The sequence below is a fragment of the Somniosus microcephalus genome, chromosome 5 (assembly GCF_052327205.1).
Source record: "Somniosus microcephalus isolate GS21.2 chromosome 5, FLI_Smic_1.0, whole genome shotgun sequence".
Classification (NCBI taxonomy): domain Eukaryota; kingdom Metazoa; phylum Chordata; class Chondrichthyes; order Squaliformes; family Somniosidae; genus Somniosus; species Somniosus microcephalus.
The window spans coordinates 319,110,843-319,129,537 of NC_140991.1; the positions used below are offsets into that span (position 1 = coordinate 319,110,843).

The 18,695-nt window shown below is 48.8% G+C and overlaps 1 protein-coding gene across 1 annotated transcript in view; it reads right to left on the reverse strand.

The window, feature by feature from the left end:
- Positions 1-2,437: 2,437 nt before the first annotated feature.
- Positions 2,438-18,695, reverse strand: part of ulk4 (unc-51 like kinase 4) — a 585,662-nt gene continuing 569,404 nt past the window's right edge. The window contains exons 34-35 of the mRNA XM_085989398.1: positions 9,511-9,599; positions 2,438-3,181 (exon numbers count right to left, since the gene is read on the reverse strand). Of these exons, the coding sequence (XP_085845524.1) occupies positions 3,118-3,181; positions 9,511-9,599 (153 nt within the window). The 3' untranslated portion in view covers positions 2,438-3,117. The remainder of the gene's footprint in view (positions 3,182-9,510; positions 9,600-18,695) is intronic.

Here is an 18,695-nt window from a genome sequence, read left to right on the forward strand (position 1 = left end):
AAGATCCTTGGCAGATATGGCTTCCTGCTGAGAGCCCTCCTCCTCCTCCCTCTTCTAGCAGCTTGTCCTGCTCCGAGTGGCCTCTATTCATTTTCCCAGTTGTGCTTAATTTCCAGAGGAAGCCCGACCAGGCCACCCATGTCAGGGAGCAACTTGTTTCAGCACAAGCTTTTAAATCAACAAAAAAGTACCTCAGCACCAGCAACACCGTTCCCTCTAGACGATTGAAACTTTAGGCAAAGTATAGGAAAGCTCCAGAAACACATACAAGTGCACCAACAGCCAGAAGAAATAATCCAGCAACTAACCTGTAAGTAGTTGATGATCCCTTTAAGTAGCGTTGGTGGGGGAAGGGGGGCCTTCATGCCGTTTAATGTCGTGTTCAGCTGTGCGAGGCTAAGGCTGGAGCGTAGCGTTCGAGAATGGCAGCGCTGGCGTCAAATCAGCTTTACACACTGGTTGACGTCATAATCTGCCTGCACTGCGCGCTGCCGGCGCTCGTTAGCTGTGTGCGCGCTAAACCCTTTGCCAAGGTGGTGTCTGACGCAATTCCCATGAGAAGCAAGCGCGCGCATCTCTGACGCCATTATCGAGCGTTAGGAAGCCTAAAAAACGGGCGCGACTGCCCAATTTCTCCCCCATGGTTTTTATGCTCGCCCCCTGATCTGTTAATACGCCTTTTACATTACAGTGCTGCCAGGAACAGCAGTCTCAACTTCAGCCATAGCGCTGGAATATAAATAACAGGTACGAATGCCTCCGGGTTAGCAGAAACACATTTAACAAGCTGCTTGTCTGCAGGCGACTGTGCGGGCAGAACTGCAGCCCAAAACTCTTGCTGGTTGCGGGAAGATTAAAGTCTCAGCTCAGCCTTACAATCTAGCAATGTTGTTTTACGTTGCTGTCCTGTACTGACCTTCCCCAGACATTAGGGAAGTTCCTTGACCAGAAAAGTCACAATCATGACTTTAAGTTTGCTGTTTCACTTCTGCCATTGGTGCTGTGAAAACGACCCACACTAAGCTTGGTCAAAGAGGTCGGTTTTAAGGAGTGTCTTAAAGGAGGGTAGAGAGAGAGGCAGAGAGGTTTAGGGAGGGAATTTCAGAGCTTGGGGCCTCGGCAGCTGAAGGCACGGCCACCAATGGTGGAGCGATGAAAATCAGGGATGCACAAGAGGCCAGAATTGGAGGAGCACAGATATCAGGGAGGGTTGCGGGGCTGGAGGAGATCACAGAGATAGGGAGGGATGAGGCCATGGAGGGATTTGAAAACATGGATGAGAATTTTAAAATTGATGAGTTGCTTAATTGGGAGCCAATGTAGTTCAGCGAGCACAGGGGTGATGGGCGAACGGGACTTGGTGCGAGTTAGGGCACGGCAGCCGAGTTTTGGATGACATCAAGTTTACGGAGGGTAGAATGTGGGAGGCCAGCCAGGAGTGCGTTAGAATAGTCAAGACTAGAGGTAACAAAAAAGATATGCATTTCTCTAGCGCCTTTCACGACCATCGGATGTCTCAAAGCGCTTTACAGCCAATGAAGTATTTTTTGAAGTGTAGTCACTGTTGTAATGTAGGAAACACGGCAGCCAATTTGCGCCCAGCAAGCTCCCACAAACAACAATGTGATAATCACCAGATAGTCTGATTTAGTGATGTTGATTGAGGGATAAATATTGGCCAGGACACCGGGGAGAACTCCCCTGCTCTTCTTCGAAATCATTCCATGGGATCTTTTATGTCCACCTGAGAGCAGACGGGGCCTCGGTTTAATGTCTCATCCAAAAGACGGCACCTCCGACAGTGCAGCACTCCCTCAGTACTGCACTGGAGTGTCAGCCTAGATTTTTGTGCTCAAGTCTCTGGAGTGGGACTTTAAACCACAACCTTCTGACTCAGAGGCGAGGGTGCTGCCCACTGAGCCACGGCCGAGGGTTCCAGCAGCAGACGAGCTGGGGTGGGGCAGAGTCGAGCGGGTTCCGGAGGTGGAAACAGGCGGTCTTAGTGATGGTGCGGATATGTGGTCGGAAGCTCATTTCGGGGTCAAATACGACACCAAGGTTGTGAACTGTCTGTTCAGCCTCAGACAGTTGCCGGGGAAAGGGATGGAGTCGGTGGCTGGGGAACGGAGTTTGTGGCAGAAGTAAAGATTTTCAATATATTACAGTATATTTAAAATTGTATTTCAGTAGCATAAGCTGCAATGGCAATGTCCCCAAAACACAAATGAATATTCTCCTGAAATTAATATTCCTGGGTTTGTTTGAGTAGAAAACTTTAACAAAATCGTTGTTCTCGGGAGCAGAGGATTCCTTGGAGCTGACGCCCTGCGACGAGTGATTAAATGACCGGTTGAGAGAGTTTAACTTCAACGCTACAGCACTTTTTACACAGCGGATTCACAGTAAATCAGTATAAAAAATGATAAAGCTACTGTGATTATCTTAAAACGTAAAAATCATTTTATTTCTTTGAGACAGTTTTTGGGGGTGAAATTTGACTTGGCTGGGGAGGTAAAGCGGGCGGAATCACATCTGCCACCTGATGTTGAGTTTTATTGAAATCAATGGAGCTAAATATGGGACGGGATGTGTAGCGGGCACCAGATGCGATACCACCTGTTTAGCGTCCCCGCCAGAGGCACATTTCACCCTCACTAACTCTAGACTGTTCACAGAACTACAGAGAAGAGCAACATTTATCGAACGATCCGCAGGGTGACGATCCAACGCCAGCTGTACAGAGAGAAATTCACAAATCCAATGTGTCATAAACAACGTTCCCGCTAAACTGTGCGGCCACGCAGCCCGTTAAAGGGACCGCGCACACAGAAAACAAACAATATGGGGGAATCATTGGCGATAAGTAATAGGAAAAATATACCTGAGCAGAGTGGAAAGTTCTTCAAAGTCCAGGCTCAGTGCATCAGAGACCGATTACAGAACATACAGGAAACACAGTATTTTATCTCGCAGTTCCTTCCCAATTTTGAAGCGGTTTGCTTGAAGGAATTGCTCTAGTTTTAAGCTGTTCTTAAGCGCAAACAAAACCAGCCAGCAGAAAGGCCAGTGGACAAAGCCCTTCAGTCCCGAGTGACAGTGCGCACTGGTGAGTTGCAGTCACTGATCGATGAGTTTCAGGATCTCCGAGGCCAATGACGCGATGGCGATATCAGCGTGGGAGCTGGAAGAAACAGAGAATATACTGTAAATAACCAGAAAAAAATTCTACATCCCACACGACAGAATCAAATCAGGTCTGGATGACGGTGAACAAAAATGAAGTGATTGAGATTGCGGCTTGCCCCTTATCGCCTCTTGGCAAGCTGCTGGCTCGCACTATGGTTCAGATCCATGGAAGCCAGGTGCCATTAGGTGCCTTGTCCATGATGTAGGATTCTGCATTTGTGAGCCCAGAGGATGAATATTGACAGGCTATTCGACTGTGAGGGGATCATCACAGCCGACGCCATTCTGTCCCTGCCTGGTGCCCTTTCTGGTAGGGGTTGCTGTCTACCCATCGGGAGAATGAACCTCAGCTGCATTATCCTCTGCCAAGTTCAAGGGCATCGTGACTAGTTGTGCCACTCCTGGCGCACTGGCTGCAATCAGCACCGTGGATCTTCCTGGCTTAGCTCCCACTAAAAGTAAAGTGAAATCATGTTTATTTTTTAAACAGAATCATTCTCATGCCTGATTTATTCCATTCACAAGCAAGACCATCATTCAAACTTAGTCATAATTTTGAAGTTAAATCAACTGGGTAATTGCATTGCTTCTCATTGTGCATTCTCTGTCTTGATGAATCTGCTTTTCCTTCAGGAATATCTATTTTTTCAACAGCGTTCCTCTGTTTTTTTTATCAAGGAGACCGTATACCATTCTGCATCTAGGCAAGCGGACAAAGTCGCCGTGATGCACAACAATATCATGTTCGTGGTCGATAGAGGAACTTTCTGGGCTCTGTCAGACCTTATAAAGCATTTAGGCTGCGATTTGAGACATTGGTATAGTGTTGCAGTAATGAAAGTGACATGGTAAGCTATGCAGTTATGGTGAGCGAGCCGTCACCCTGTACAGATACTGTACATCTCTGGCAAGCAAGTATGAAACACACCCTTCGACTCATTGGCAAAAAAATGTTTTATTCATGCTCAGGATGTGGGCATCGCTGGCAAGGCCGGCATTTATTGCCCATCCCTAATTGCCCTTGAGAAGGTGGTGGTGAGCCGCCTTCTTGAATACAACTGAGTGTCTCGCTCGGCCATTTCAGAGGGTCAGTTAAGAGTCAACCACATTGCTGTGGGTCTGGAGTCACATATAGGCCAGACCGGGTAAGGACAGTAGATTTCCTTCCCTAAAGGACATTAGTGAACCAGATGGGTTTTTACGACAATCCGAGTTTCATGGTCACCATTACTAGCTTTTTATTCCAGATTTATTTAATGAACTGAATTTAAATTCCCCAGCTGGCGTGGTGGGGTCTCTGGATCATTCGTCCAGGCCTCTGGATTACTCCGGATATACGGCACACAAACAGGCCATTCGGCCCAACCAGTCCATGCTGGCGTTTATGCTCCACTCGAGCCTCCTCCCGTCTTTCCTCATCTAACTCTATCAGCGTAACCCTCTATTCCCTTCTCCCTCATGTGCTTGTCTAGCCTCCCCTTAAATACATCGATACTATTCGCCTCAACCACTCCCTGTGGTAGCGAGTTCCACATTCTCACCACTCTCTGGGTAAAGGAGCTTCTTCTGAATTCCCTATTGGATTTCTTGGTGATTATCTTATACTGGCAGGCTGTAACTAGTCCAGTAACATAACCACGATACAACCGAACCCCTATACAGTCACAACTCATTAATGTTCAGTACAGCAGAATAAGAGAATTTCTTTTGGTGGGGATGGGGGGGGGGGGGGACTCAGGCAGAGATATACTTGCCACTGGAATAATGCACGATAAAAAAAATGAGCTGAGGTAAGTCAGCGCAGTGTGAGGGAAGGAACACCAGTCTGGTTTTCCACTCCTCATCAATGTCAGCGCCTCCTGCTGGAAGCTGTGTGTGTGGATGTTGGCTGGGGACAGGAACGGACATGGGTTGTGTGATCCCCCCGATAGTTAAATGACTGGCAACACTCCTGGCCACTTGGACAAGGCACCAGAGAGCTAACAATGCTTGTGGAACCGTTCGATAAGGTGCCACATAAAAGGTTGCTACGCAAGGTAACGCCTCACGGGATTGGGGTAATATACTAGCATGGATTGAGGATTGGTTAACGGGCAGAAAACAGAGAGTAGGAATAAACGGGTCAATTTCGGGTTGGCAGGCTGTAACTAGTGGAGTGCCGCAAGGATCAGTGCTGGGGCCTCAGCTAATTACAATCTATATTAATGACTTAGATGAAGGGACTGAGTGCAATGTATCCAAGGTTGGTGATGATACAAAGCTAGGTGGGACAGTAAGCTGTGAGGAGGACACAGAGCCTGCAAAGGGATATAGATAGACTAAGTGAGTGGGCAGTAAGGTGGGAGATGGAGTATAATGTGGGGAAATGTGAGGTTATTCACTTTGGTAGGAAGAATAGAAAAACAGAATGTTTTTAAATGGTGAGAAACTATTAAATGTTGGTGTTCAGAGAGATTTAGGTGTCCTCGTACAGGAAACACAGAGAGTTAGTCTGTAGGTGCAGCAAGCAATTAGGAAGGCAAATGGCATGTTGGCTTTTATTGTAAGGGGGTTGGAATATAAGAGTAAGGAAGTCTTGCTACAATTGTACAGGGCCTTGGTGAGACCACACCCGGAGTACTGGGCACAGTTTTGGTCTCTTTACCTGAGGAAGGACGTAGTTGCCTTAGAGACGGTGCAACGAAGTTTCACTAGATTGATCCCTGGGATGAGAGGGCTGTCCTATCTGGAGTTTAGAAGAATGAGAGGTGATCTCACTGAAACATATAAGATTCTGAGGGGGATTGACAGGGTAGATGCTGAGAGGCTGTTTCCCCTGGCTGGAGAGTCTAGAACCAGGAGGCACAGGGCTGGATTTTCTGAATGGAGACGTGTTGGAGGCGGGACTGCTGCTTGCTGGGTCTCAGTCCCGCCTCCATCATCTTCTGGCCAACCAGCGGGATTTTCCCCTGATTGACCTTGTTAAGCTGGCCCTGCGGGCTCAACAGGCCAATTAGGGGGAAGTCACTGACAGAGCACGTCAACGTCTGACGTGCCATCTGTCAAGATTTCTTGAAAGAAGAAATGTCAGCATTTGACTGCTCTGTGAAGCTGTCAAACACTGACATTCTGTGTAGTTTGATGAGTCCTTGTGTTCAGGATTCATCAAACCTTTCTACTTTGCAGAAATCACCTGGTTATTGGTTCGGAGGATCCAACAGCCAGTCTGAAATCTACAATGAAGATGTCGGGACTCCGGTTCCACAGCGGCTGAAGGCTGTAGGCAGAAACAAAGGTAAGTGAACATTTTCTAACACTTTACACTCACCTCATATACTTACCACTCCACACTTGCACCCATCACTCACCTCTACATTGCATTTTCAGACCCCCTCCGACCCCCTACTCGACTCCTCCACCCCGGCGGGGTTCTCCGAGGTCGGGAAGCCTGCACTTGAAAAGGTAAAATGGGACTAATCCTTTTTTCTGCCTGTTAACTACCTGTTAACATTCCCACCTTGAGGAGACGGGACCCGGGTCAGGACGGCTTCCCGCCTCCTGGCAAAAAGGCACGGAGCCGCCCCCACTTTCTGCAACTTTACCGGCAGTCCCGCCTCCATACCCGCCTCCTCGGGGCTGAGAAAATCCAGCCCTCAGTCTCAGGATAAGGGGGCGGCCATTTAGGACTGAGATGAGGAGGAATTTCTTCACTCAGAGGGTGGTGAATCTTTGGAATTCTCTACCCCAGAGGGCTGTGGATGCTGAATCGTTGAGTATATTCAAGACTGAGATCGGTAGATTTTTGGACTCTTGGAGAATCGAGGGATATGGAGATCGGGCGGGAAAGTAGAGTTGAGGTCGAAGATCAGCCATGATCTTATTGAATGGCGGAGCAGGTTCAAGGGGCCGTGTGGCCGACTCCTGCTCCTAATTCTTTATGTTCTTATGAACTGTACCGCATCGCAGATGAAGGCTGGATGGTTCAACGTCTTCATGGAAAGCACCACTGTGTTGGAGTTACGTCAATCTCTGATACTGCTTGGTCTCAGAACCCAACTCCAGTCTGCAAGCCCCAGCTTTGTTCATGAAAATAATCCTCAAAATAACGAGAAGCATCTTCACCTGCTCTATTCATTCCCTGTGGGGCTGGGTGCTGCTCCTTTCCCGTGTCACCTCCGCACTGTATTTACAACTAACTTACATATTTTAATGTAAGTTTTGAAATGTTTTCTGTCGAACATAAAAATAAGAATTAGGAGCAGGAGTCGACCATTCGGCCCCTCGAGCCTGCTCCACCATTCAATAAGATCATGGCTGATCATCGACCTCGACTCCGCTTTCCCGCCCGATCTCCATATCCCTTGATTCCCTCAGAGTCCAAAAATCTATCGATCTCAGCCTTGAATATACTCAACGACTGAGCATCCACAGCCCTCTGGGTGCACTTTTGGTCGCCTTATCTGAGGAAGGACGTTCTTGCCATGGAAGGAGATCAGCGAAGATTCACCAGGCTGATACCTGGGATGGCAGGAATGACGTATGAGGAGAGATTGGGACGATTGGGCTTATACTCACTGGAGTTTAGAAGAATGAGAGGGGATCTCATTGAAACTTATAAAATTCTGGCAGGACTGGACAGACTAGATGCAGGGAGGATGTTCCTGATGGTCGGGGAATCCAGAACCAGGGGTCACAGTCTAAGGATAAGGGGTAAGCCTTTTAGGACAGAAATGAGGAGGAGTTTCTTCACCCAGAGAGTGGTGAACCTGTGGAATTCTCTACCACAGAAGGCAGTAGCAGCCAATTCATTGAATATATTCAAGAAGGAGTTGGATATATTTCTTAAGGCTAAAGGGATCAAGGGGTATGGGGAGAAAGCAGGGACCGGGTACTAAACTTGGATGATCAGCCATGATTGCATTGAATGGCAGAGCAGGCTCGAGGGGCCGAATGGCCTACTCCTGCTCCTATCTTCTATGTTTCTATGGTAGAGAATTCCAAAGATTCACCACCCTCTGAGTGAAGAAATTCCTCCACATCTCAGTCTTAAAAGGCCGACCCCTTATCCTGAGACTGTGACCCCTACCTCAGCCTCTGAAGTGTGGATTTAGTAGTTAAGCATGCATTGTTTTCATTAGAAATGGGCTTTGATACCTCTCTTCCTACTCAGGTGCTATGTACTACCCTGGTACTGTGTTCCCCCTATTTAAAGGCTTCTCCTGTTGCTGCCTTTGATGGTCCTCTGATCTTACTGTTTGGACCCTTGGGGGAGTGGCGCTCAAATGGCCTCCATTTATGTTGTGTTGCTCTCCTGGTGGCACTGCTCTTCCTGCTGGGGGCCTTTTGGAGGCTGTTTCTTGGGATGGAGACACATCCTGATGCAATTGAGTGTTCCGTCAAGACACATGCAGAGCAGGTGGGCCTGGTATTGACATGGAGTAGAATAAGACCACGGCACAAGCATGCAGACACGACGAGCCTAGCTGCATGCGATTGGCGGCCCAGAACAGGAATCAAATCAACTTTTATTGTCATTGTTAGTGCACAAGTGCAGTACAACGAAATGTAGGCTTGCGGCTCCCGAGAGTGTACAATTTGGATTAGGACACTTAAACATTTCAACATACATTTGTACATATACATTAGCATAAATATGACCATAATAAAGTGCATCGGCAGATGTGCAGGCTTTAGTGTTTATTTGTGCCCACATAAATCTGGGTCTGCAAAGCTGTTTTAACTCTGGAGAGAGATTTTTGTATTTACAGTGGCCATTGATGGCAGGAGACGTGCACATTTGCCAGTGATGGCACGCACCCAAACTGGACAGTGTACGAGAGGAAATTGGGCCAAAATTCGCCCTTATGTGTCCCCGTCCTCTTTCTGTGAAGTCCTTCAACTTTTGAGGTGAAGCGTTATGTTCTGTATTTCGGTTTGTTTTTAAACGGATACACATTATTGCGCCAAGGGCGTACTTTGTGGGTTAAAAGTTATTCTCATTCACTTCTGGTACTGTACTTCAAAAACTTACCGTTCAATTTGGGGATACAAACGTTAAACACAAAGGCAGCACAGTAAGCCAGTATCTGGCGGTAAATGAAAGCAACAACTTTCGGAATCTTTCATCATGCAACCCAACCCCGGCTTAAAGCAACTACTAACTGATCAAAGCCAGTCTCGGGGGGAGGGGAAGCTGGGGGCTTTCAGAGGCTCGTTCAAGTGCAGTTTTACTCCAGTCGTGAAGCACAGTAACACGATAGGTCTGTGGCATGTATCTGGTATTAAAAAAAAAGTTGGATTCTCATTCAAAGGCTTGGAAATTCCTTTAGGCCTGAGGGATCTCACCTGGCAGTTTGGGCCAACCTTTGGAGGGTTTCAATGAGAATGTCTCCTTCACGCTTGAGGCTGTCTGCGTGCTTCTCGTTAGAGCTTACCTGGCCAAAAGAAAAAAGGAAAAAACAACACCTATCAGTATGAATGGGGAGAGCGGACACAGTGTTCATCGCTGATTTAAGATCCATTTGAATGCGTTGTGCAAAGAACATTTAAAACCTAAAATTGCTGGGATTCCGCTCCGCCACTGGAATTGCAGCGAGGGGGAATTTCCAGGATTATTTTAATACTCGGTGCAGGTGGTCCACATCTGGGCAAACGCAACAAACGCGCCCCCCCAACTTCCCCCGCACCCACCCCTACCAATGTTCCCTTTAATTTTTTGGGGGGTGCGCGGCCCCTTTAAGGGGCTGTGTGGCCCATTCAGACTACTGCGCAAGCACGGTTTTTCCCATTTAAAAGTCGGCTGTATGGCCGCACAGCTTAAAGGGAACACTGTCCTTGCCCCCCCCCTCCCCCAAATTGACGTCCCAGAAATTGCCACATAGAAGAGGAGCACTCGATGTGGGAAGGATAAGTGCGTTCGTAAATGCGATAAATCCCTCCTCCTCCTCTTTGAAGGAGCTACAGTCGGAAGCTAATCGATTCCTCAGTCTCTTTATATTTTTGGGGCCCAGGATGCAAGCCCACATTGCATAGAATCGTCACACATTGCAGCACAGAAGGAGGCCGCGTTTGATCTCAGCGGGCGTGGCTTTCGCTGGCTGCAGACACAGGCAGAAACCTGGAACCGGCCCAGCTCCCTCAGCTTGACAGAATCAGAGACCGGTGACCATGCCGATCTGTGATGCTGCTGCTGGGGTAAGGGAGCCAGTATTCAGAATGTAATCATGAGGAGTTGGTCCTGTGCATCTGAAACAGATTTCTCTGCAGAAGTGAGGCGGAGACCCAGACTTGAACGTAAAGAGGGGACGGCCCTTTGGACAGTGGACTCCTGACACTGGATGCAACTCCGAAGTTACAAGCGCCTATGTTTACATAGGCAAACTTGATGTGACTTCTAAAATAACACCCAACTACACAGTTTTCTACACTTTAAAAAAAATTCATTCACGGGATGTGGGCGTCGCTGGCAAGGCCAGCATTTATTGCCCATCCCTAATTGCCCTTGAGAAAGCGGTGGTGAGCCGCCTTCTTGAACCGCTGCAGTAGCGGTTTGGTGGAACTGAGTTGCTTGCTAGGCCACTTCAGAGCACAGTTAAGAGTCAACCACATTGCTGTGGGTCTGGAGTCACATACCGGCCAGACCGGGTAAGGACGACAGATTTCCTTCCCAAAAGGACATTAGTGAACCAGATGGGTTTTTATGACAATCTGGTAGTTACATGTAAATTTTATTTAATTAACTGAATTTAAATTCCACAGCTGCCGTGGCAGGATTTAAACTCATGTCTCTATTGATCATTAGTCCAGGTCTCTGGATTACTAGTCCAGTAACATAACCACTATGCTACCGTACCCCTACTCCACTCCTAACTGTCCGAAACAATGTAGATAAGACCATGAAGTAATTTAGTTTGCTCAAGGTGAGACCTGCACGATACAGGATTCTGCACCGCGAACTGAAAGTGGAACACAGTTGAGTAAAAATATTTCCCACCAGAGTTCACAATAGTCAGTGTGTAACAGCATGGCAAGATGAAAGCAGCCAAGTGCCTACAGTAACTGCTGGGTCTTCATGACAAGCCTACATGGCCCTGACAGAAGAGGAGTGCTGGCGATGTCTAGGATCAAACCCTTTCCGATTTACGAGCTCAGTGTCGCAGGTGTTGGATGCGACGCTCTTCTCTGCAAAGTCGTGCTGTCTCTTTTTAAATTGCATCTCTGGATGGATATACGGCCTCAACGTGGAGGCCCCAGTTTATGTTACATTAACGAGCAGAGTCTCATATCTCATTTATCTCGAGACCCCGGCTCGTAATCGAGGTTTAATACAAGCGATGTCGATGGATTGAGGGTAGGCGCTGCCTTTATATCGTTGGGCAGCTCCGCAGACGTATTTTTTATTAAATGTCGTTTTGCACATGCGGACACAAACTTTTTTGGGATGGGGTGGAAGCGGCAGGAGTGATGGAGCAGTTCGGACAACACTGCCCTTTTGGGAGGAATTTAAATTGCGAGTCCATTAATGCTCCCTCTAATATTTTTTTGGCCTGTGCGGTTCCTTTAACGGGCTGCGCGGGTCATTCAAAACTCCGTGCGTGCGCAGGTTTTTCTATTTAGAAGCCGGATCGCCGGCTGCACGAGACCTTCAGAGCGCTGCGCGGCTTAAAGGGAAGACTGACGTCCACTGCCGGTTGGTACTGTGACATCGATCCTGTGCCTGATGACCCCTGATCAGGATCCATCGCACATGGTCTTGAACTCAACCTCCGACTATGGGGACTTCAGAACCTGATGTGGTGCAAAAACAGCTCAAGGTAGACGGCAATGGGAACACACCAGGGCTCTGGCACAGTTAGTACCGTATCTCGCTCCTCTCACCCAACCACAAAAACAAAACTCAAATCTGACAGAGGCTGATAAGTGGCAGGTAACATTCGCGCCACAGAAGTTCCAGGCAATGAGAGTCTAACCACCACCCCTTGACATTCAACGGCATTACCATCGCCGAATTCCCCACCATCAACATCCTGGGGGTCACCATTGACCAGAAACTTAACTGGACCAGCCACATAAATACTGTGGCAACAAGAGCAGGTCAGAGGCTGGGTATTCTGCGGCGAGTGTCTCACCTCCTGACTCCGCAAAGCCTTTCCACCATCTACAAAGCACAAGTAAGGAGTGTGATGGAATACTCTCCACTTGCCTGGATGAGTGCAGCTCCAACAACACTCAAGAAGCTCGACACCATCCAGGACAAAGCAGCCCACTTGATTGGCACCCCATCTACCACCTTAAACATTCACTCCCTCCACCACCGGCGTACTGTGGCTGCAGTGTGTACCATCTACAAGATGTACTGCAGCAACTCGCCGAGGCTTCTTCAACAGCACCTCCCAAACCCACGACCTCTTCCACCTGGAAGGGCAAGGGCAGCAGGCGCATGGGAACACCACCACCTCCAAGTTCCCCTCCAAGTCACACACCATCCTGACTTGGAAATATATCGGCCAATCCTTCATCGTTGCTGGGTCAAAATCCTGGAACTCCCTCCCTAACAGCACTGTGGGAGCACCTTCACCACACGGACTGCAGCGGTTCAAGAAGGTGGCTCACCACCACCTTCTCAAGGGCAATTAAGGATGGGCAATAAATGCTGGCCTTGCCAGCGACGCCCACATCCCATAAACGAATAAAAAAGACAGCCCTGTCTCCTCCCGGAGTGCATACGGGCTACATTAGTACCGAAGACACCATCTGATATATGAGTGTTGGAGTTGGCTAATCTTCTACTTGCTTAACGGTTATGATGGGCAGAAAACAGGCGCATCAGGTCAGCCCAGGCTCCTTTTGAAGCATTAGATACCCAATTTCCCCAGTGTTCTGACGAAAGGTCATCGACCTGAACCATTAACTCTGTTTCTCGCTCCACAGATGCTGCCTGACTGGCTGAGTGTTTCCAGCATTTTCATTTAGAAACGATAATCCGGGACAAAATTAACAGAGGGAAAAATTCGGTTGCTTTTAGGGCGCTAAGCAACTAGTGCCCGGGCGCGGTGCTGCCCACGCCTCCCGTGAAATTCAGCGGGAGGTTAGTGGCGGTGCTAACCGGTAGCGCCCCGCGCCGCCGGCAATGACGTCATCGCCGTGCGCAGCGCCCTGGCCGCGATCTTCGGGAGCGCCCCCTGACTTACCTCCGGACGCTATGTCCGACGGGGTCAGGGGGTCTACCTGCGGCCCGGGATGTGCTATTTAAAGGCGAGGTGCGGGGCGGACATTTTTTTGCTGGCTGCCTGCCAGCACCTGCCTGCGCTCCCGTCCCCGGCCTCCTGACCCCCGCCCCCCGCGGAGAGCTGGCTGCACTCTAAGACCCCGGCCTCCTGAACCGCCCCCCCCCCCGCGGAGAGCTGGCTGCACTCTAAGACCCCGGCACTTCTCTTGAGTGCCGGGATCTTTTGCTGGCACTCCCGATCCCCGGGGGCCCAGCTGCGTGCTGCGCAAGGCCCCTCCCCTTTAAGGAGGGGAAGGCCTGCAATACCGCGCTGCTGCGGCATGTAGCGCTGCGATATTGACTCGCAGCGCCCCAAGAGGGTTGTGGGGCACTTCCAGTATAGTGAACAGTGAGGAGGAGAGTGATAGACTTCAGGAAGACATAGACAGGCTGGTGGAATGGGCGGACATGTGGCATATGAAATTTAATGCAGAAAAGTGCAAAGTGATACGTTATGGTAGAAAGAATGATGAGAGGAAATATAAACTAAAGGGTACAATCCTAAAGGGGGTGCATGAACAGAGAGACCTGGAGGTATGTGTGCATAAATCGTTGAAGGTGGCAGGGCAGGTTGAGAAAGCAGTTAAAAAAAGTTTACGAGATCCTGGGCTTCACAAGGGTGACCTAATAGAGGTCTTTAAAATTATGAAAGGTTTTGATAGAGTGGATACAGAGAGAATGTTTCCACTTGTGGGGAAGAGCATAACTTGAGGCCATCAATATAAGATAGTCACCAAGAAATCCAATAGGGAATTCAGAAGAAACTTCTTTACCCAGAGAGTGGTGAGAATGTGGAACTCGCTGCCACAGGGAGTGGTTGAAGCGAATAGTATAGATGTATTTAAGGGGAGGCTAGACAAGCCCATGAGGGAGAAGGGAATAGAGGATTAGGCTGATAGATTTAGATGAGGAAAGACGGGAGGAGGCTCGACTGGAGCATAAACGCCGGCATGGACTGGTTGGGCCGAATGGCCTGTTTCTGTGCCGTATATCCGATGTAAATAGAGGTATAGAGTACAAGAGCAAGGAAGCTATGATGAACCTTTATAAAACACTGGTTCGGCCTCAACTGGAGTATTGTGTCCAATTCTGGTCACCGTACTTTAGGAAGGATGTGAAGGCCTTAGCGAGGGTGCGGAAAAGATTTACGAGAATGATTCCAGGGATGAGGGGCTTCAGTTATGTGGATAGACTGGAGAAGCTGGGGTTGTTCTCCTTGGAGCAGAGAACATTGAGAGGAGATTTGATAGAGGTGTTCAAAATCATGAGGGGTCTAGACAGAGTAGATAGAGAGAAACTGTTCCCATTGGCAGAAGGGTCGAGAACCAGAGGACTCAGATTTAAGGTGATTGGCAAAAGGACCAAAGGTGACATAAGGAAAAACTTTTTTTACACAGCAAGTGGTGAGGATCTGGAATGCACTGCCTGAAAGGGTGGTGGAGGCAGACTCAATCGTGGCTTTCAAAAGGGAGCTGGATAAGTACCTAAAAGAAAAAAAATTGCAAGGCTGCGGGGAAAGGGCGTGGGAGTGGGACTAGCTGAAGTGCTCCTGCAGAGAGCCGGCACGGGCTCGATGGGCCGAATGGTCTCATTCCGTGCTGTAACCATTCTACAATTCTGTTTTAATCCAATTGTCTTAAGGTGTTATCACACTATATGGGTGTGATAGCATTGTGGTTGTGTTACTGAACTAGTAATCCAGAGACTGGGACTAATGATCCAGTGGACGTGAGTTCATAATCCCACCACAGCATTTAAATTCAATTAAATAAATCTGGAATAAAAAGCTAGTGTCAGTAATGGTGACCATGAAACTACCGGATTGTTGTAAAAACCCATCTGGTTCACTAATGTCCTTTAGGGAAGGAAATCTGCCGTCCTTACCGGGTCTGGCCGATATGTGACTCCAGACCCACTGCAATGTGGTTGACTCTTAACTGCCCTCTGAAATGGCCGAGCGAGACACTCAGTTGTATTCAAGAAGGCGGCTCACCACCACCTTCTCAAGCGCTATTAGGAATGGGCAATAAATGCTGACAATGCCCACATCCTGTGAATGAGTTAAAAAAAACTATTTAACAATCTCAAGCACGTCTAGTTACCTATAAAAGGAGCTTAATTCCAGGCAATTGCTATACAAAAGTGTCCAACACAAATACTGTTTAAATGGATTACACACCACCACCCAAAGTAATAGCTATTTGGAACATAAGTATGACATAAATGTGATGATCTGGCATGTGTTGTATCTAGTATTTATATTCGAATTAAAGTGGTAATGACCCAGAATGTAACACTATGCAGAATCACTTAACAAATGTCCCATTGTCAGTTCCAGGGAGATTAATCTGTAATGGACTGACCGCTTAGCCCAGTGCCAAACACCGGGTTTAGCAACAAGAAATGGAGGTAGACTCTTGTTAAGGGGGGGGGGGGGGGGGTTTGTAATATTTCTGTTTTTTTCTCAGTTCTTGTCAGCAATAAGGTAGCTGGATCACTTCTATACCCTCTATGATCAAGAATGAAATGCAGAAGTGATCAGATTTTCAATTATAATCAACATTTAAAAAGGCACCACCTTCATGAAAAATGTTTGGCAAACTTTTCTTTGTTAAATCCCATGCACGTGTTTCGTATCGAAGTAAATCGTGTCACCTGTGCATAGTCACTGCAACAAACATCCCATACACTGCTTCTTTAGCAGTACGAACAGATTTGCTCAGTCACCTGTCCGCATGAAGACACTGGCCCTTTAACTCACAGTCTGCCTGTAGATGTGCCAATCCCTTTTCTTCACTGCCAATTTTATCTTCTCCCTTCTCCTGAGGGTTTACTCCCTCTCCAGCGTGTGCAACTGTCAATTTCCATGTGAGCAGAAGAATTAGGAGCAGGAGTCGGCCACACGGCCCCTCGAGCCTGCTCCGCCACACGGCCCCTCGAGCCTGCTCCGCCACACGGCCCCTCGAGCCTGCTCCGCCACACGGCCCCTCGAGCCTGCTCCGCCACACGGCCCCTCGAGCCTGCTCCGCCACACGGCCCCTCGAGCCTGCTCCGCCACACGGCCCCTCGAGCCTGCTCCGCCACATGGCCCCTCGAGCCTGCTCCGCCACATGGCCCCTCGAGCCTGCTCCGTCACATGGCCCCTCGAGCCTGCTCCGCCATTCAATAAGATCATGGCTGGTCTTCGACCTCAACTCCACTTTCCCGCCCGATCCCCATATCCCTCGATTCCCCTAGAGTCCAAAAATCTATCGATCTCAGCCTTGAGTATACTCAATGATTCAGCATCCACAGCCCTCTGGGGTAGAGAATTCCAAAGATTCACAACCCTCTGAGTGAAGAAATTCCTCCTCATCTCAGTCTTAAATGGCCGACCCCTTATCCTGAGACTATGGGCTCGATTTTCCCAGCCCCGAGGAGGCGGGTTTGGAGGTGTGCGAGTTGTTAAAATCACCAAAACTGGCGGGCGGGCCCGTTTCCGCCTCCATCCCGCCTCCGAGCAATTTTCCCAAGTGCGTGTTTTCTGACCTGCTTTCCATCCTGCCTCCAAGAGGCGGGATAGGCCCTTAACAACTTAATTGCCTCTATAATCCCATTTTGAGAGGCCTTTCCGATTTTAACACATTTCCCCCATCCTACACGCCTCCTCTGGAACACGCCAGGTAATCCTGGCGGCCTCACTAGTGGATTGCTTACGAACAGCTGCAGCTCCACCATTACAAAGGAGTTTTCACCGATGATCATTTGCAGGTGGCAGAACTTTGTTGTTTCAGGTCTGGGGGAACTTTTAGCAGGCCTACTCATTGTTGTGGAAGTTTGGAATCTGACACTCATCTCCAGTGTGACCTCCTGGGAAACCCCTCTCCCCACCTTGACTGAGTGCTTCCTCAACTGAGGCATATACCAGAAGCATGGCGACCATTTAATTCCTTTCCTCCTGGACATCAGATTCGGATGAAGACCAGCCGTGGCAGCAGCAGAAACATGAACAACAGCAGGAACATCAACAGGAGCGGCAAGCTGCTAGTCACCCACCTGAAGATGCACAGGCCAGAAGGCGCCAGAGTGCCACCATATTGCTGCCCAGGATGCATGGGATGCACTCATCCTGGCCAGATTTGCTTAGCCTGCTTTAATCAAACACTTTAGTCTTGCTCCTTCTTACCAGATCATCGACAATGGAGAAGAACCTACAGAATCCTATCACTCTGACCACCATTCTGATAATCGCAAGGCGCCCTAAGCCCTCAATGTGAAAGTCCCATTTGCGAAATGACACAGGCCACAACTTCAACAGTTTGCCATCAAAACACTTTATAATACAATCACAATGATGGCTGGTCCAAAAACAAAACAACACAGCACCCAAGTGACTACCCTTGTGACTATTTGTGCTTTATCTTCCTCTTACGCGTGCTCCTACGTGGTGCTTCCCCTGTGGCTTCAGCAGATGTGGAGCCCCTTGCTCGCTCTCTTGCTGCTCCTGTCTCGACGCCTTTGGCGGGCATCCTCTGGGGTGACGAACCTGTGCGGGCTCGCCAACAGTTTGCTGCTCCTACGGCTGTGCAGGGGCTGAGACGCCCATCTCATTTGGGTGAGGACTCTGACGGGGCTCTGACCGAGGGCTTTGCTGTGGCATGGTCGTGTGAGCGCTTGGAGAGGAGCCCCCACTTCCTTGTTGTCTGCCACCAACCTCCCTCTCATGGGTCAGCCCCACTTCAGAGGTAGCAAGTGGCTTGACAACAGGAGGGCCATGAGGACCCATTTCTGCACTGGAAGTCCTACCCCAGAGGACTTGCATGAAGGTCTGGTTTGTTTGTCCAATAGCTGACCATCGATCCTCAAGAGATGTCATTCTATTCTGAACAATGACCATGTTTTCAATACCCTTGCGACGAAGCTCCTCCATGGACCATGGAAGGAGTGAGTATAGTGAATGCATAGCATAGATGCTTAGAAGGATACAAAGGACCCTCCCTGTGTGTTGTAAGTAGTTGTTGTCATTGCATCACAATGATAGGAAGTGTGAGGGCTGCATGGTTGAATAGTTAAGTGAATGTGACCATAGAGTGAGGGAATGGGTAAGGGTGCAGGGATGTAAGTGTCAAGTGGCATGCGGAGGAAGAGGTTGGCAAAGCAGAGTGCTGGTGAGGAGAGGCGATGGGGATCAGATTGAGGGTGATGGGAAAGTCATACTCACTTTTCCTGTGCGGAGAAGGTCAGGAAACCTCTTCCTGCACTGCAGCCAGGTTCTGCGGCTCAG